This window comes from Heptranchias perlo, chromosome 2 (genome assembly GCF_035084215.1).
Source record: "Heptranchias perlo isolate sHepPer1 chromosome 2, sHepPer1.hap1, whole genome shotgun sequence".
Lineage (NCBI taxonomy): Eukaryota > Metazoa > Chordata > Chondrichthyes > Hexanchiformes > Hexanchidae > Heptranchias > Heptranchias perlo.
In genome coordinates, this window is record NC_090326.1 from 163,193,048 (window position 1) to 163,211,476 (window position 18,429).

The 18,429-nt window shown below is 53.0% G+C and overlaps 2 protein-coding genes across 2 annotated transcripts in view; both read right to left on the minus strand.

Annotated features, from left to right (window-relative positions):
- The window catches only part of eef1db (eukaryotic translation elongation factor 1 delta b (guanine nucleotide exchange protein)), a 52,414-nt gene extending 52,257 nt beyond the window's left edge, over positions 1-157 (minus strand). Inside the window, exon 1 of the mRNA XM_067968499.1 lies at positions 50-157. The gene's annotated coding sequence lies outside the window, so the exon portion shown is untranslated. The remainder of the gene's footprint in view (positions 1-49) is intronic.
- A 4,859-nt stretch (positions 158-5,016) lies between these two features.
- pycr3 (pyrroline-5-carboxylate reductase 3) overlaps positions 5,017-18,429 on the minus strand; it is a 36,528-nt gene continuing 23,115 nt past the window's right edge. The window contains exon 6 of the mRNA XM_067968514.1: positions 5,017-6,477. Coding sequence (XP_067824615.1) covers positions 6,295-6,477 — 183 coding nt within the window. The 3' untranslated portion in view covers positions 5,017-6,294. The remainder of the gene's footprint in view (positions 6,478-18,429) is intronic.

Genomic DNA, 18,429 nt, shown 5'->3' on the forward strand with positions numbered 1-18,429 from the left:
GGTGCTTCCTGTCCGTCCGTCCAACCGTTACCGGCCCCTCGATACTTACTCGGCTTCGACAATCGCTGCTCAGATTCCACAGAACGATGCAACTCGGCCAGCACCAACATGCGAAGAGGCCGCGCCTGCGCACTCGCGCTCACGTCCACGCCGAAGAGGCGCGCATGCGTAAAATCAGCCGGCACCAATGTGTCGAAAAGGGGAACTCTAAACCAACATTAATAAAATTATCAACGTACTACTAGCACCTAATCCCAATTATTCGTAACGTGTTGATAGTACTTCTCATTACTTCACCGATAGCAAATGAAATCTGTGGTGACCGAGGCGAGTTTCTTTTCTAATACGTGGCGCGACTATTCTGATCTCCCTATTCTCAAGTTTTTGACATGTTCCAATGTAGGGCCGGCTATGTGTACCATTCATTCATTTCCGAGTGGACAGCTTACGTTCATTTCTTTAGTTCTGCTCAGACAAATCAGTGCAGTACACTCAACTGTCGTGTATTTTAGACCATATAAATCATGAAAAATGTAACAAGACTCTTAATTTTCTTAATATGTTGCTATATAATACCAGGATAATTTTCTAGTTATATTCTCCTCAAAATATTGTTAGGTGACAATATTATTCTTTAGTTCTGTTACAGAATAATTGCTCCCCCCTCTTAGGAACATAGGAACAGGAATGGGTCATCCAGCCCGGTCCACCATTCAATTAGATCATGGCTGATCTTCACCGCAGCTCCATATCCCTTGATACCCTTACCTAACAAATATCTATCCATGTCAGTCTTGAAAGCTCCAATTGTCCCAGCATCCACAGCCTTTTGGAGGAGAGAATTCCAGATTTTTACTACCCTTTGTGTGAAAAAGTGCTTCCTGATTTCCCTTCTAAATGCCTGACTCAAATTTTAAGATTACGTCCCCTTGTTTTTAATTAAATTTCCAGAAACACAGAAAAGAGCGAAGCGAACTCTCCCAGAGCCGGAGATTTACTCTTTAATAAATGTGGGGAATTACATTGGGTTACTGCAGTACAGTGTGTGGAAAAAGATGCTGATGGTGATTAATGCAGGTGAGTATTAGCTTCCTAACACCAGCTATTAAGCAGGTCTCTCTATTAGTAGAAGGGAAGTAATTTATAAAATAAATATACATGCTTATACTCATAGCTGACTACATTTTACATAGTCAGTTTTCTGTCAGTTCTGCTTCCATTTGACATTTTTAATGACTAAGTACCCATGTCCAGAAATTCCGGTGGAGTCGTTTTAGGGGCAGATGTGGTTTGTGCTGAACTTCCACCTGCCCCATGGATGTGCCCGTGATCCTGTCCCAAATCCCAGGGTCTTGGGTAATTCCATATTGTGAATTGGCACCAATAGGATGCTCACCTGACGGCGCAGGTGAGAATACCCGCTTGACCCACATACAAACACTGCACCGAGTAGCCTTGAGGTTTATTGGACAGCGTAATAAATGTTCCAAAAAAGGTATTTTTAAAGTCTTAAAGATTCATCTAAAGATAGGGTTAGATGAAGTATGGTGGGAGGAGGCTTGAGTGCAGCATGAACACCAGCGTTTACCCTATCAGTTCCCCTTGATATCTTGAAAACTTTGCTCAAATCACCCCTTAATCTTCTAAATTCCAGGGAATGCAACCCTATTTTGTGTCCCGGTATTGGAGTCCAGGTATCATTCTAGTCAATCTATGCTGCATTCCCTCCAAGGCCAATATATCCTTCCGAAGGTGTGGTGCCCAGACCTGGACACAGTAATCCAGGTGAGGTCTAACTTCTACCCTCTTGTATTCTAGTCCTCTAGATATAAAAGCCAGCCATTAGTGGAGGTGCAAAGAGACTTAGGGATCAATGTACATCATTAAAATGTCTGGGTGCAGAAAATAATCAAAAAGGCTATTTTGATTATTTTCTGTACCTGTCCATGACATTTTCATGATGTACATGGATCCCTAAGTCTCTTTGGACCTCTACTGTTTCGAGCATTTCACCATTTAGAAAGTACTCTGATCTATCCTTTTTAAGTCCAAAGTGAATAACCTCACACTCACCTACATTTGTCACAGTTTTGCCCATTCACTTAATCTATTAATATCTCTGTAATTTTATGCTTCCATCTACACTGCTTACAATGCTGCCTTTGCATCATCGGCAAGCTCTATCCCATCATCTAAGTCGTTAATAGTGGATAGTTAAGGCTCCAACACACATCCCTGTGGGACACCACCACTAGTCACATCCTGCCAATTTGAGTACCTGCCCATTATGCCTACTCTCTGTCTCCTGCTGCTCAGCCAATTTCTTAACCAGTCAATAATTTCATAGAATCATAGAAAGGTTACAGCATGGAAGGAGGCCATTCGGCCCATCAAGTCCGCACCGGCTCTATACAAGAGCAATCCAGCTAGTCCCATTCCCCCGCCCTATCCCCGTAGCCCTGCTCATTTTTTCCTTTCAAGTACTTATCCAGTTCCCTTTTGAAGGCCATGATTGAATCTGCCTCCACCACCCCCATGGGCAGTGCATTCCAAATCCTAACCACTCGCTGTGTAAAATAGATTTTCCTCATGTCACCTTTGGTTCTTTTGCCAATCACCTTAAATCTATGTCCTCTGGTTCTTGACCCTTCCGCCAATTTGCCCTCAATTCCATGAGCTTCAACTTCAGCTTACAGCCTCTTATGAGGTACTTTATCGAATGCCTTCTGGAAGTCATATAAACATCATCCATTGACATTCCCCTGTCCACTACTTTAGTCACCTCTTCAAAAAATTCAATCAGGTTCGTCAGGCATGACCTACCCTTTACAATCCATGCTGGCTCTCTCTGATCAGCTAAAAATTTTCAAGGTGTCCAGTTACTCTATTCTTATAGACTCTAGTAATTTCCCGACAACAGATGTTAGACTAACTGGTCTATAATTCCCTGGTTTCCCCCCTCACCTTTCTCAAACAGCAAAGTTGCAATTTTCCAATCTAAAGGAACGGTTGCTGAATCTAGAGAACTTTGAAAGATTATAGTTAGGGCATCTACAATGTGCTCACCTACTTCCTTTAAAACCATGGGATGGAAACCATCTGGTCCTGGGGATTTGAAACTCTTTAGTGCCATTATTTTCTTCATTACTGTTAATTTACTTACATTAATCATTGTGAGCCCCCGTCCCTGATTCAAAATTAGTTTCCTTGGGGTGTCCTGCATGCTATCCTCTTCCTCTACTGTAAATAATGATGCAAAGTAATTATTTAACATGTCCACCATTTCCTTATTTTCATTTACAATATCACCATTATCAGTTTTTAAGGGGCCCACATTGCTCTTGATCACCCTCTTTTTCCTAATATAATTGGAAACATTTTTTGTGTTAATTTTGATATCCCTGCAAATTTCTTTTCATACTCCCTTTTAGTATCTCTGTTTTGTCACCCTTTGCTGTTCTTTGTATCTCTCCCAGTCACCAGGATCTGTGCTATTTTTTGCATTTTTATATGCTTTTTCTTTTAGTTTTATGTTGTCCCTGGCTTTTTTTTTTGGCAAGTAGAGCTCTTGCCCCTTAGGGGTATAAACCGGTTCTGTATCATGTTAAATTATTTTTTGAACACCTCCCACTGATCATTTGTCGTTTTGCCCATTAACAGATTTATTCAGTTTACTGTGGACAGTCTCTGTCTCATCCCATTGAAGTCGGCCTTATCTAAATTTAGAATCTTAGAAGCTGTTACGGGTTTCTACCTTTCAAACACGTTGAACTCGATCATATTATGATGACTATTAGATAAATGTTCACGCACCGTCAGGTTGTTAACTAAACCTGGTTGATTACTCATTATTAAATCTAATATGGCCTGCCCCATTGTTGGTTCTAGGGCATGTTGTTGCAGAAAGCTGCCCTGAACCGACTCAAGAAATTCGATACCAGAGGAAATAGTTTCTCTTTTTCCCTATCAAATCCTTTTAACATTTTAAACACCTCAATCAGATTACTCCTCAATCTTCTATACCCAAGGGAATACAAGCCAAATTTTTGCAACTTGTCCTCATAACTTAACCCTTTGAGTCCTGGTATCATTCTGCACTGAACCCCCTCCAAGACCAATATATCTTTCATGGGATTCGTTGCTCGAAACTGGATGCAGTACTCCTGGTGGGGTCTGACCAAGGTTCCGTACAACTGAAGCACAACTTCCTCTCCTTTGTACTCTGGCTCCCTTGAGATCATAGTAGATTTTTTAAAATTCATTCATGGGATGTGGACGTCGCTGGCAAGGCCAGCATTTATTGCCCATCCCTAATTGCCCTTGAGAAGGTGGTGGTGAGCCACCTCTTGAACCACTGCAGTCCGTGCGGTGAAGGTTCTCCCACAGTGCTGTTAGGTAGGGAGTTCCAGGATTTTGACCTAACGATGATGAAGGAACAACAATATATTTCCAAGTCGGGATGGTGATGCAGCACAGAAGGAGGCCATTCAGCCCATCACGCCTGTGCCGGCTCTTTGAAAGAGCTAAGCAATTAGTCCTACTCCCTTGCTCTTTCCCCATAGCCTTGTGAATTTTTTCCCTTCAAGTATTTATCCAATTCCCTTTTGAAAGTTATTATTGAATCTGCTTCCACCACCCTTTCAGGCAATGCATTCCAGACCATTACAATTCACAGTGTAAAAAATGCATCCTCATGTCGCCTCTGGTTCTTTTGCCAATCTCCTTAAATCCGTGTCCTCTGGTTACCAACCCTTCTGTTACGTGTTGGTTTTCTTTGATGATTTTTGTTTATAAATTATGTGCATTTTCACCACACGTTTACACAAGAAACTTCAGTGTCTCCTGTGAAAGATGCAATTGGTGGTTCTCTGTGACTGGGTATTGGGGATCCAAGTTTGTATGGAACATGATGGTGTTTGCCCTACCATTTGTCATGATTCTGCATTTTTCTTTCAATTTACTGTTAATTTTCAACATGTCATGTGGGGGCAGGAAGTGGAAGAAGAGAGGTGGAGGTGAGTTTAACACAAGTTTAATTGGAAGCTTCCGTTAGTTGTCACAGTCTTGACACAGGCTGGCATGTTATCCTGTGCAGGGTTTGGAGGACAGTTTCCACTGTCTGATGATGAGTATTTTATGGTCTCAGAGTTTACGATAAGCAGCACCTTACAAGCAGTAACAGAACACAAACAAATTGGAACAAAATGAACGGAACCTGCTCAGCTGCAATAGGAATTTTCGATCAACTTGAAATCAAAAGGGGAAGGAAAGTCTGGGGGGGGCGGGGGGGGGGGGGAGAAACACTCCCCCATTATACAATGGATTCAACAGAATTTTTTGTCAACATTGTCAGTTTTGCGTAGCTGCAGGGAGACTCGAGTTGAGTCTCCCTCCCTGCCAGCAGCACTAGGCACGTCACAGCCAAGAAGCACCCCGGATCAGCTCCGTCGCAAAAAAAAACAAAGCAGGGATCTGCAACTTCAGACCAGCCTGAGGACTGCCCTGGAACAGCCCACCCATCCTCTGACTAACCTTGCTACCCGGTGGGCTGCAGAGGCTGACCTGAAGTCGCAGCCTTCCGCCATTTGCCCTGGGATTCTCCCAGTGACATGACTGAAGGGCCTGGCAGGGAGGGAGCCCTGGTTCCAAGGTTTCTGTGCAGTTAAAAAAAATTCCAGTTCTTACAAAACCAGCAAAGAAAACCCTGCCGAGAAAATTATATTCTTTTATAAAATGGCAAAGCATATCAAATATAAAGGTCAGGAGCTCCCCCCCTCCCAGACTCTGTCTGCTTAAATGAGACATTGCAACACCAACTCTGTGAGAACATTATCCAGTACCTCAGTGTGAATAAAAAAAAATTATATCCAGAAGTGAACCAGATTCTTTATGTACAGATGCCATCTTTGATTTTTGCACTTCTCAACGTGAAGGAATGCGATGCTTTCCCACTTTTCGTTCCATTAAACATTCCCAGATCAAGCAGAGTAAAGCTCGCTCTACCCCATGAAGGAGTCTCGGATCAGGTACAGTACAGGCTCGCCATCCACCTGTAACCCTGTCCAAGTATCTATTATTCTGTATTAGAAGGAATTGGATGGTTCATGAATGTATCTATTTTAATGTTAGATTTCAGATGCGTCTTTAGCCTCAGATGAACTCCTGAACTGAATTACAACCTCGGTAGTCCCTCTTGGGCCCTTCACACTGATGACAGACGTAAAGCCCATGGAAATGCAGAACAGTTCTGGAACGTTCCAACCCACCACAACTGTGCGTCCAGCGTGGCGGTGACTAGTTTTTACCCAGCTCGCGCGCCCGGTTCGTTGCAGCTTCTACAGCATTCATGACAGTGCTGCGTAGGTTGCCCTTCTCCAGCTCGTACAGCCCGTGGATGGTCGTCCCGCCTGGTGTACACACATCGCTCTTCAGCTTTCCCGGGTGTTCCCCAGTCTCCAAGATCATCTTCGCAGCTCCCTGAGGAAAAGGTGTCACACAAACAAAAAAAAGTGTTGAAAAAATATTTTATTACATTTTTTAAAAAACCTTAGGTCTGCATAGACTTCCAGTCTATATTCCTACTGTCACACTTTGTGTGTCATCTTCCATCCCTCATTATAAATTCCTACGTCCACATTTACATCGAGTGTAAGGCACAGAAACAGGCTATTCGGCCCAACTGGTCTATGCCGGTGTTTATGTTCCACATGAGCCTCTTCCCTCCCTACTTCATTTAACTCTATCAGCATACCCTTTTATTCCTTTCTCCCTCATGCGTTTATCTAGCTTCCCCTTAAATGTATCTGTGCTACTCACCTCAACTACTCCTTGTGGTAGAGAGTTCCACATTCTAACTACTCAGTAAAGAAGTTTCTCCTGAATTCCCTACTGGATTTATTAGTGACTATCTCATATTTATGACCTCTAATTTTGGACTCCCACAAGTGGAAACATTTTCTCTACATCTGCTCTATCAAACCCCTTTGTAATCTTAAAAGACTTCTATCAGGTCACCCCCCAACCTTTTTTCTAGAGAAAAGCGCCCCAACCTGTTCAGTCTTTCCTGATAGGTGTAATCTCTCAGTTCTGGTATCATCCTTGTGAATCTTTTTTGCATCTTCTCCTGTGCCTCTACATCCTTTTCTACATCCTTTTTATAATAATATGGAGACCAGGACTGTGCAGATTTATAAATGGGACCTATGTAAATGGGTCACACTGTAATTACACCTTCCTGCCAGGGGCGTCTCCCAGTTCCTCAGCCTGTAATGCAGAGAAACTCCTACAATTCTGCTTCCCAAATTGCAGTAAGTTTTGCTATTTAACTATAAATTATATCAAATCAAAGTATTAGATAAAAAATAAGGACAGAATGTACGACTGTAATCTGTGTGCATGGTCCAATTATCGGCTGAAGATTACACTTGGTCTTCGCTCCCCATGTGCAACACGAAGGGAGATTTATTACATTTTTGTCAAGGGTTACAATCACACACAGCTTTTGCCTTGGGGGTCACTCTGAGTAACAATGCATCGCAGAGTGACGAGACACAGGTCTGTGCCTAAATTACTGCACATGGACTGCTGATTTCAAATGTGCCACACTGGGCAGATGCCAAGTGAAGGTCGCTTTCCAACCCTGTGACTAACCCCGAGTGTCAAACCCGGGTGTCTCACTCTCTTTCTCTGTTCCTACCAGCTAGGACGGTCTGTCTCTTCGTCTCTCTCTGTTCCTATTAGCTGGTGGTCTCTCTCTCTCTCTCCCCACTAGTTATGTGAAGAGACTGGAGAAGCTGGGATTGTTCTCCTTAGAGCAAAGAATGAATTGGACATGGGTGTACAGGGCACATTTCAATATTTGCAGATGACACAATACTTGGACGTGTCGTGAACAGTGAGGAGGAAAGTGATAGACTTCAAGAGGACATGTGGCAGGTGAAATTTAATGCAGAAAAGTGTGAAGTGATACATTTTGGTAGGAAGATCGAGAAGAGGCAATACAAACTAAAGGGTACAATTCTAAAAGGGGTACAGGAACAGGGAGACCTGGGGGTATATGTGCACAAATCTTTGAAGGTGGCAGGGCAGGTTGAGAAAGCGGTTAAAAAAGCATACAAGATCCTGGGCTTTATAAATAGAGGCATAGAGTACAAACGCAAGGAAGTTATGATGATCCTGCATAAAACACTGGTTCGGCCACAACTGGAATATTGTGTCCAGTTCTGGGCACCGCACTTTTGGAAGGCCTTAGAGAGGGTGCAGAAAAGATTTACTAGAATGATTCCAGGGATGAAGGACTTCAGTTACATGGATAAACTGGAGAAGGTGGACGGGAAATAGGGTTGAGGTCCCAATCTGATCAGCCATGATCTTATCAAATGGCAGAGCAGGCTCGAGGGGCCGAATGGCCTAATCCTGCTCTTAGTTCATATGTTCGTAAGCTGGGGTTGTTCTCCTTAGAGCAGAGAAGGTTGCAAGGAGATTTGATAGATATTCAAAATCATGAAGGGACTAGACAGAGTAGATAGAGGGCAACTGTTCCCATTGGCGGAAGGGTCAAGAACCAGAGGACTTAGATTTAAGGTGATTGAGAAAAGAACCAAAGGCGACATGAGGAAAAATTTTTTTACACAGCGAATGGTTAGGATCTGGAATGTACTGTCAGAGGAGGTGGTGGAGGCAGATTCAATTGTGGCTTTCAAAAGGGAATTGGATAAGTACTTGAAGGGAAAAAATTTGCAGGGCAACAGGGATAGGGCGGGGGAATGGGACTAGCTGGATTGCTCTTGCATAGAGCTAGCATGGACTTGATGGGCCGAATAGACTCCTTCTGTGCTGTAACCATTCTATGATTCTAAGAAGGTTATGGCGAGATTTAATAGAGGTGTTCAAAATTATATGGGGTTTTGACAGAGTAGATATGGATAAACTGTTTCCACTGACAGGAGGGTCGGTAACAAGAGGACACCGATTTAAGATAATTGCCAAAAGAGCCAGAGGGAAGATGAGAAGAAATTATTTCACTCCGCAAGTTGTTACTCCCCCTCTCCCTCTCTCTTCCCACCAGCTGGGAGCCTCTCCCTCTCCCTCTCCCTCCCCCTCTCCCTCCCCCTCTCCCTCCCCCTCTCCCTCCCCCTCTCCCTCCCCCTCTCCCTCCCCCTCTCCTCCCCCTCCCCCTCCCCCTCCCCCTCCCCCTCCCCCTCCCCCCTCCCCCTCTCCCTCTCCCTCTCCCTCCCCCTCTCCCTCCCCCTCTCCCTCCCCCTCTCCCTCCCCCTCTCCCTCTCCCTCTCTTCCCACCAGACGGGAGCGTTTCTCTCTCTCTCTCACGAACATACGAATTAAGAGCAGGAGTAGGCCATTCGGCCCCTCGAGCCTGCTCTGCCATTTGATAAGATCATGGCTGATCTGATTGTGACCTCCGTCTACCTACTAACCTGTCTCCCTTGTTAATCAGGAATCTATCTAACCCAGCTTTAAAAATATTCAATGACCCTGCCACCGCTCTCTGGGTAAGGGAGTTCCACAGACTCACGACCCTCTGAGAGAAAACATTTCTCCTCATTTCCGTCTTAAATGTGAGACCCCTTATTTTTAAACTGTGGCCCATAGTTCTAGTCTCTCCCACAAGGGGAAACATCCTCTCAGCATCTATGCCTTCTAGTCCCCTCAGGATCTTGTGTGTTTCAATAAGATCACCTCTCAGTCTTCTAAACTCCAGTGTATACAGGCCCAACTTGTCCAACCTTTCCTCATAAGATAAACCCCTCATCTCTGGAATCAGTCAAATGAACAGGGTCTCACTCTTCCCACCGGCTGGGAGGGTCTCACTCTTCCCACCGGCTGGGAGGGTCTCACTCTTCCCACCGGCTGGGAGGGTCTCACTCTTCCCACCGGCTGGGAGGGTCTCACTCTTCCCACCGGCTGGGAGGGTCTCACTCTTCCCACCGGCTGGGAGGGTCTCACTCTTCCCACCGGCTGGGAGGGTCTCACTCTTCCCACCGGCTGGGAGGGTCTCACTCTTCCCACCGGCTGGGAGGGTCTCACTCTTCCCACCGGCTGGGAGGGTCTCACTCTTCCCACCGGCTGGGAGGGTCTCACTCTTCCCACCGGCTGGGAGGGTCTCACTCTTCCCACCGGCTGGGAGGGTCTCACTCTTCCCACCGGCTGGGAGGGTCTCACTCTTCCCACCGGCTGGGAGGGTCTCACTCTTCCCACCGGCTGGGAGGGTCTCACTCTTCCCACCGGCTGGGAGGGTCTCACTCTTCCCACCGGCTGGGAGGGTCTCACTCTTCCCACCGGCTGGGAGGGTCTCACTCTTCCCACCGGCTGGGAGGGTCTCACTCTTCCCACCGGCTGGGAGGGTCTCACTCTTCCCACCGGCTGGGAGGGTCTCACTCTTCCCACCGGCTGGGAGGGTCTCACTCTTCCCACCGGCTGGGAGGGTCTCACTCTTCCCACCGGCTGGGAGGGTCTCACTCTTCCCACCGGCTGGGAGGGTCTCACTCTTCCCACCGGCTGGGAGGGTCTCACTCTTCCCACCGGCTGGGAGGGTCTCACTCTTCCCACCGGCTGGGAGGGTCTCACTCTTCCCACCGGCTGGGAGGGTCTCACTCTTCCCACCGGCTGGGAGGGTCTCACTCTTCCCACCGGCTGGGAGGGTCTCACTCTTCCCACCGGCTGGGAGGGTCTCACTCTTCCCACCGGCTGGGAGGGTCTCACTCTTCCCACCGGCTGGGAGGGTCTCACTCTTCCCACCGGCTGGGAGGGTCTCACTCTTCCCACCGGCTGGGAGGGTCTCACTCTTCCCACCGGCTGGGAGGGTCTCACTCTTCCCACCGGCTGGGAGGGTCTCACTCTTCCCACCGGCTGGGAGGGTCTCTCTCTCTCTCTCTCTCTCTCTCCCTCCCTCTTCCCACTGGCTGGGAGGGTCTCTCTCTCTCTCTCTCTCTCTCTCGCCTCCCTCTTCCCACTGGCTGGGAGGGTCTCTCTCTCTCTCTCTCTCTCTCTCTTCCCACTGGCTGGGAGGGTCGGTCTCTCTCTTTCTTCCCACTGGCTGGGAGGGTCGGTCTCTCTCTCTCTTCCACTGGCTGGAGGGTCGGTCTCTCTCTCTCTTCCCACTGGCTGGGAGGGTCGGTCTCTCTCTCTCTTCCCACTGGCTGGGAGGGTCTCTCTCTCTCTCTCTTCCACTGGCTGGGAGGGTCTCTCTCTCTCTTCCCACTGGCTGGGAGGGTCTCTCTCTCTCTTCCCACTGGCTGGAGGGTCTCTCTCTCTCTTCCCACTGGCTGGGAGGGTCTCTCTCTCTCTTCCCACTGGCTGGGAGGGTCTCTCTCTCTCTTCCCACTGGCTGGGAGTGTCTCTCTCTCTCTTCCCACTGGCTGGGAGGGTCTCTCTCTCTCTTCCCACTGGCTGGAGGGTCTCTCTCTCTCTTCCCACTGGCTGGGAGGGTCCCTCTCTCTCTCTCTTCCCACTGGCTGGGAGGGTCTCTCTCTCTCTCTCTTCCCACTGGCTGGAGGGTCGGTCTCTCTCTCTCTCTCTCTCTCTCTCTTCCCACTGGCTGGGAGGGTCTCTCTCTCTCTCTCTTCCCACTGGCTGGGAGGGTCTCTCTCTCTCTCTCTCTCTCTCTCTTCCCACTGGCTGGGAGTGTCTCTCTCTCTCTCTCTCTCTCTCTCTCTTCCCACTGGCTGGAGGGTCTCTCTCTCTCTCTCTTCCCACTGGCTGGGAGGGTCCCTCTCTCTCTCTCTCTTCCCACTGGCTGGGAGGGTCTCTCTCTCTCTCTCTTCCCACTGGCTGGGAGGGTCGGTCTCTCTCTCTCTCTCTCTCTCTTCCCACTGGCTGGGAGGGTCTCTCTCTCTCTCTCTTCCCACTGGCTGGGAGGGTCGGTCTCTCTCTCTCTCTCTCTCTCTCTCTTCCCACTGGCTGGGAGGGTCTCTCTCTCTCTCTCTTCCCACTGGCTGGGAGGGTCTCTCTCTCTCTCCTCTCTCTCTTCCCACTGGCTGGGAGTGTCTCTCTCTCTCTCTCTTCCCACTGGCTGGGAGGGTCTCTCTCTCTCTCTCTTCCCACTGGCTGGGAGGGTCCCTCTCTCTCTCTCTTCCCACTGGCTGGGAGGGTCTCTCTCTCTCTCTCTTCCCACTGGCTGGGAGGGTCGTCTCTCTCTCTCTCTCTCTCTCTTCCCACTGGCTGGGAGGGTCTCTCTCTCTCTCTCTTCCCACTGGCTGGGAGGGTCTCTCTCTCTCTCTCTCTTCCCACTGGCTGGGAGTGTCTCTCTCTCTCTCTCTCTCTTCCCACTGGCTGGAGTGTCTCTCTCTCTCTCTCTCTCTCTCTTCCCACTGGCTGGGAGTGTCTCTCTCTCTCTCTCTCTCTCTTCCCACTGGCTGGGAGGGTCTCTCTCTCTCTCTCTCTTCCCACTGGCTGGGAGGGTCTCTCTCTCTCTCTCCCCACCGGCTGGGAGGGTCTCACTCTTCCCACCGGCTGGGAGGGTCTCACTCTTCCCACCGGCTGGGAGGGTCTCACTCTTCCCACCGGCTGGGAGGGTCTCACTCTTCCCACCGGCTGGGAGGGTCTCACTCTTCCCACCGGCTGGGAGGGTCTCACTCTTCCCACCGGCTGGGAGGGTCTCACTCTTCCCACCGGCTGGGAGGGTCTCACTCTTCCCACCGGCTGGGAGGGTCTCACTCTTCCCACCGGCTGGGAGGGTCTCACTCTTCCCACCGGCTGGGAGGGTCTCACTCTTCCCACCGGCTGGGAGGGTCTCACTCTTCCCACCGGCTGGGAGGGTCTCACTCTTCCCACCGGCTGGGAGGGTCTCACTCTTCCCACCGGCTGGGAGGGTCTCACTCTTCCCACCGGCTGGGAGGGTCTCACTCTTCCCACCGGCTGGGAGGGTCTCACTCTTCCCACCGGCTGGGAGGGTCTCACTCTTCCCACCGGCTGGGAGGGTCTCACTCTTCCCACCGGCTGGGAGGGTCTCACTCTTCCCACCGGCTGGGAGGGTCTCACTCTTCCCACCGGCTGGGAGGGTCTCACTCTTCCCACCGGCTGGGAGGGTCTCACTCTTCCCACCGGCTGGGAGGGTCTCACTCTTCCCACCGGCTGGGAGGGTCTCACTCTTCCCACCGGCTGGGAGGGTCTCACTCTTCCCACCGGCTGGGAGGGTCTCACTCTTCCCACCGGCTGGGAGGGTCTCACTCTTCCCACCGGCTGGGAGGGTCTCACTCTTCCCACCGGCTGGGAGGGTCTCACTCTTCCCACCGGCTGGGAGGGTCTCACTCTTCCCACCGGCTGGGAGGGTCTCACTCTTCCCACCGGCTGGGAGGGTCTCACTCTTCCCACCGGCTGGGAGGGTCTCACTCTTCCCACCGGCTGGGAGGGTCTCACTCTTCCCACCGGCTGGGAGGGTCTCACTCTTCCCACCGGCTGGGAGGGTCTCACTCTTCCCACCGGCTGGGAGGGTCTCACTCTTCCCACCGGCTGGGAGGGTCTCACTCTTCCCACCGGCTGGGAGGGTCTCACTCTTCCCACCGGCTGGGAGGGTCTCACTCTTCCCACCGGCTGGGAGGGTCTCACTCTTCCCACCGGCTGGGAGGGTCTCACTCTTCCCACCGGCTGGGAGGGTCTCACTCTTCCCACCGGCTGGGAGGGTCTCACTCTTCCCACCGGCTGGGAGGGTCTCACTCTTCCCACCGGCTGGGAGGGTCTCACTCTTCCCACCGGCTGGGAGGGTCTCACTCTTCCCACCGGCTGGGAGGGTCTCACTCTTCCCACCGGCTGGGAGGGTCTCACTCTTCCCACCGGCTGGGAGGGTCTCACTCTTCCCACCGGCTGGGAGGGTCTCACTCTTCCCACCGGCTGGGAGGGTCTCACTCTTCCCACCGGCTGGGAGGGTCTCACTCTTCCCACCGGCTGGGAGGGTCTCACTCTTCCCACCGGCTGGGAGGGTCTCACTCTTCCCACCGGCTGGGAGGGTCTCACTCTTCCCACCGGCTGGGAGGGTCTCACTCTTCCCACCGGCTGGGAGGGTCTCACTCTTCCCACCGGCTGGGAGGGTCTCACTCTTCCCACCGGCTGGGAGGGTCTCACTCTTCCCACCGGCTGGGAGGGTCTCACTCTTCCCACCGGCTGGGAGGGTCTCACTCTTCCCACCGGCTGGGAGGGTCTCACTCTTCCCACCGGCTGGGAGGGTCTCACTCTTCCCACCGGCTGGGAGGGTCTCACTCTTCCCACCGGCTGGGAGGGTCTCACTCTTCCCACCGGCTGGGAGGGTCTCACTCTTCCCACCGGCTGGGAGGGTCTCACTCTTCCACCGGCTGGGAGGGTCTCACTCTTCCCACCGGCTGGGAGGGTCTCACTCTTCCCACCGGCTGGGAGGGTCTCACTCTTCCCACCGGCTGGGAGGGTCTCACTCTTCCCACCGGCTGGGAGGGTCTCACTCTTCCACCGGCTGGGAGGGTCTCACTCTTCCCACCGGCTGGGAGGGTCTCACTCTTCCACCGGCTGGGAGGGTCTCACTCTTCCCACCGGCTGGGAGGGTCTCACTCTTCCCACCGGCTGGGAGGGTCTCACTCTTCCCACCGGCTGGGAGGGTCTCACTCTTCCCACCGGCTGGGAGGGTCTCACTCTTCCCACCGGCTGGGAGGGTCTCACTCTTCCCACCGGCTGGGAGGGTCTCACTCTTCCCACCGGCTGGGAGGGTCTCACTCTTCCCACCGGCTGGGAGGGTCTCACTCTTCCCACCGGCTGGGAGGGTCTCACTCTTCCCACCGGCTGGGAGGGTCTCACTCTTCCCACCGGCTGGGAGGGTCTCACTCTTCCCACCGGCTGGGAGGGTCTCACTCTTCCCACCGGCTGGGAGGGTCTCACTCTTCCCACCGGCTGGGAGGGTCTCACTCTTCCCACCGGCTGGGAGGGTCTCACTCTTCCCACCGGCTGGGAGGGTCTCACTCTTCCCACCGGCTGGGAGGGTCTCACTCTTCCCACCGGCTGGGAGGGTCTCACTCTTCCCACCGGCTGGGAGGGTCTCACTCTTCCCACCGGCTGGGAGGGTCTCACTCTTCCCACCGGCTGGGAGGGTCTCACTCTTCCCACCGGCTGGGAGGGTCTCACTCTTCCCACCGGCTGGGAGGGTCTCACTCTTCCCACCGGCTGGGAGGGTCTCACTCTTCCCACCGGCTGGGAGGGTCTCACTCTTCCCACCGGCTGGGAGGGTCTCACTCTTCCCACCGGCTGGGAGGGTCTCACTCTTCCCACCGGCTGGGAGGGTCTCACTCTTCCCACCGGCTGGGAGGGTCTCACTCTTCCCACCGGCTGGGAGGGTCTCACTCTTCCCACCGGCTGGGAGGGTCTCACTCTTCCCACCGGCTGGGAGGGTCTCACTCTTCCCACCGGCTGGGAGGGTCTCACTCTTCCCACCGGCTGGGAGGGTCTCACTCTTCCCACCGGCTGGGAGGGTCTCACTCTTCCCACCGGCTGGGAGGGTCTCACTCTTCCACCGGCTGGGAGGGTCTCACTCTTCCCACCGGCTGGGAGGGTCTCACTCTTCCCACCGGCTGGGAGGGTCTCACTCTTCCCACCGGCTGGGAGGGTCTCACTCTTCCCACCGGCTGGGAGGGTCTCACTCTTCCCACCGGCTGGGAGGGTCTCACTCTTCCCACCGGCTGGGAGGGTCTCACTCTTCCCACCGGCTGGGAGGGTCTCTCTCTCTCTCTCTCTCTCTCTCCCTCCCTCTTCCCACTGGCTGGGAGGGTCTCTCTCTCTCTCTCTCTCTCTCTCTCCCTCCCTCTTCCCACTGGCTGGGAGGGTCTCTCTCTCTCTCTCTCTCTCTCTTCCCACTGGCTGGGAGGGTCGGTCTCTCTCTTTCTTCCCACTGGCTGGGAGGGTCGGTCTCTCTCTCTCTTCCCACTGGCTGGGAGGGTCGGTCTCTCTCTCTCTTCCCACTGGCTGGGAGGGTCGGTCTCTCTCTCTCTTCCCACTGGCTGGGAGGGTCTCTCTCTCTCTCTCTCTTCCCACTGGCTGGGAGGGTCTCTCTCTCTCTCTCTTCCCACTGGCTGGGAGGGTCTCTCTCTCTCTTCCCACTGGCTGGGAGGGTCTCTCTCTCTTCCCACTGGCTGGGAGGGTCTCTCTCTCTCTTCCCACTGGCTGGGAGGGTCTCTCTCTCTCTTCCCACTGGCTGGGAGGGTCTCTCTCTCTCTTCCCACTGGCTGGGAGGGTCTCTCTCTCTCTTCCCACTGGCTGGGAGGGTCTCTCTCTCTCTCTTCCCACTGGCTGGGAGGGTCTCTCTCTCTCTTCCCACTGGCTGGGAGGGTCTCTCTCTCTCTCTTCCCACTGGCTGGGAGGGTCTCTCTCTCTCTCTTCCCACTGGCTGGGAGGGTCTCTCTCTCTCTTCCCACTGGCTGGGAGGGTCTCTCTCTCTCTTCCCACTGGCTGGGAGGGTCCCTCTCTCTCTCTCTTCCCACTGGCTGGGAGGGTCCCTCTCTCTCTCTCTTCCCACTGGCTGGGAGGGTCTCTCTCTCTCTCTCTTCCCACTGGCTGGGAGGGTCTCTCTCTCTCTCTCTTCCCACTGGCTGGGAGGGTCGCTCTCTCTCTCTCTCTCTCTCTCTTCCCACTGGCTGGGAGGGTCTCTCTCTCTCTCTCTCTCTCTTCCCACTGGCTGGGAGGGTCTCTCTCTCTCTCTCTCTCTCTTCCCACTGGCTGGGAGTGTCTCTCTCTCTCTCTCTCTCTCTCTCTTCCCACTGGCTGGGAGGGTCTCTCTCTCTCTCTCTTCCCACTGGCTGGGAGGGTCCCTCTCTCTCTCTCTTCCCACTGGCTGGGAGGGTCTCTCTCTCTCTCTCTTCCCACTGGCTGGGAGGGTCGGTCTCTCTCTCTCTCTCTCTCTCTCTTCCCACTGGCTGGGAGGGTCTCTCTCTCTCTCTCTTCCCACTGGCTGGGAGGGTCTCTCTCTCTCTCTCTCTCTTCCCACTGGCTGGGAGTGTCTCTCTCTCTCTCTCTCTCTCTTCCCACTGGCTGGGAGGGTCTCTCTCTCTCTCTTCCCACTGGCTGGGAGGGTCTCTCTCTCTCTCTCTTCCCACTGGCTGGGAGGGTCTCTCTCTCTCTCTCTTCCCACTGGCTGGGAGGGTCTCTCTCTCTCTCTTCCCACTGGCTGGGAGGGTCTCTCTCTCTCTCTCTTCCCACTGGCTGGGAGGGTCTCTCTCTCTCTCTCTTCCCACTGGCTGGGAGGGTCTCTCTCTCTCTCTCTTCCCACTGGCTGGGAGGGTCTCTCTCTCTCTCTCTTCCCACTGGCTGGGAGGGTCTCTCTCTCTCTCTCTTCCCACTGGCTGGGAGGGTCTCTCTCTCTCTCTCTTCCCACTGGCTGGGAGGGTCTCTCTCTCTCTCTCTTCCCACTGGCTGGGAGGGTCTCTCTCTCTCTCTCTTCCCACTGGCTGGGAGGGTCTCTCTCTCTCTCTCTCTTCCCACTGGCTGGGAGGGTCTCTCTCTCTCTCTCTTCCCACTGGCTGGGAGGGTCTCTCTCTCTCTCTCTCTCTTCCCACTGGCTGAGAGGGTCTCTCTCTCTCTCTCTTCCCACTGGCTGGGAGGGTCTCTCTCTCTCTCTCTTCCCACTGGCTGGGAGGGTCTCTCTCTCTCTCTCTCTCTTCCCACTGGCTGGGAGGGTCTCTCTCTCTCTCTCTTCCCACTGGCTGGGAGGGTCTCTCTCTCTCTCTCTTCCCACTGGCTGGGAGGGTCTCTCTCTCTCTCTCTCTTCCCACTGGCTGGGAGGGTCTCTCTCTCTCTCTCTTCCCACTGGCTGGGAGGGTCTCTCTCTCTCCCTCCCTCTTCCCACTGGCTGGGAGGGTCTCTCTCTCTCTCTCTCTCTCTCCCTCCCTCTTCCCACTGGCTGGGAGGGTCTCTCTCTCTCTCTCTCTCTCTCTTCCACTGGCTGGGAGGGTCTCTCTCTCTCTCTCTCTCTTCCCACTGGCTGGGAGGGTCGGTCTCTCTCTCTCTTCCCACTGGCTGGGAGGGTCGGTCTCTCTCTCTCTTCCCACTGGCTGGGAGGGTCGGTCTCTCTCTCTCTTCCCACTGGCTGGGAGGGTCTCTCTCTCTCTCTCTTCCCACTGGCTGGGAGGGTCTCTCTCTCTCTTCCCACTGGCTGGGAGGGTCTCTCTCTCTCTTCCCACTGGCTGGGAGGGTCTCTCTCTCTCTTCCCACTGGCTGGGAGGGTCCCTCTCTCTCTCTCTTCCCACTGGCTGGGAGGGTCTCTCTCTCTCTCTCTCTCTCTTCCCACTGGCTGGGAGGGTCGGTCTCTCTCTCTCTCTCTCTCTCTCTCTTCCCACTGGCTGGGAGGGTCTCTCTCTCTCTCTCTTCCCACTGGCTGGGAGGGTCTCTCTCTCTGTCTCTCTCTCTTCCCACTGGCTGGGAGTGTCTCTCTCTCTCTCTCTCTCTCTCTTCCCACTGGCTGGAGGA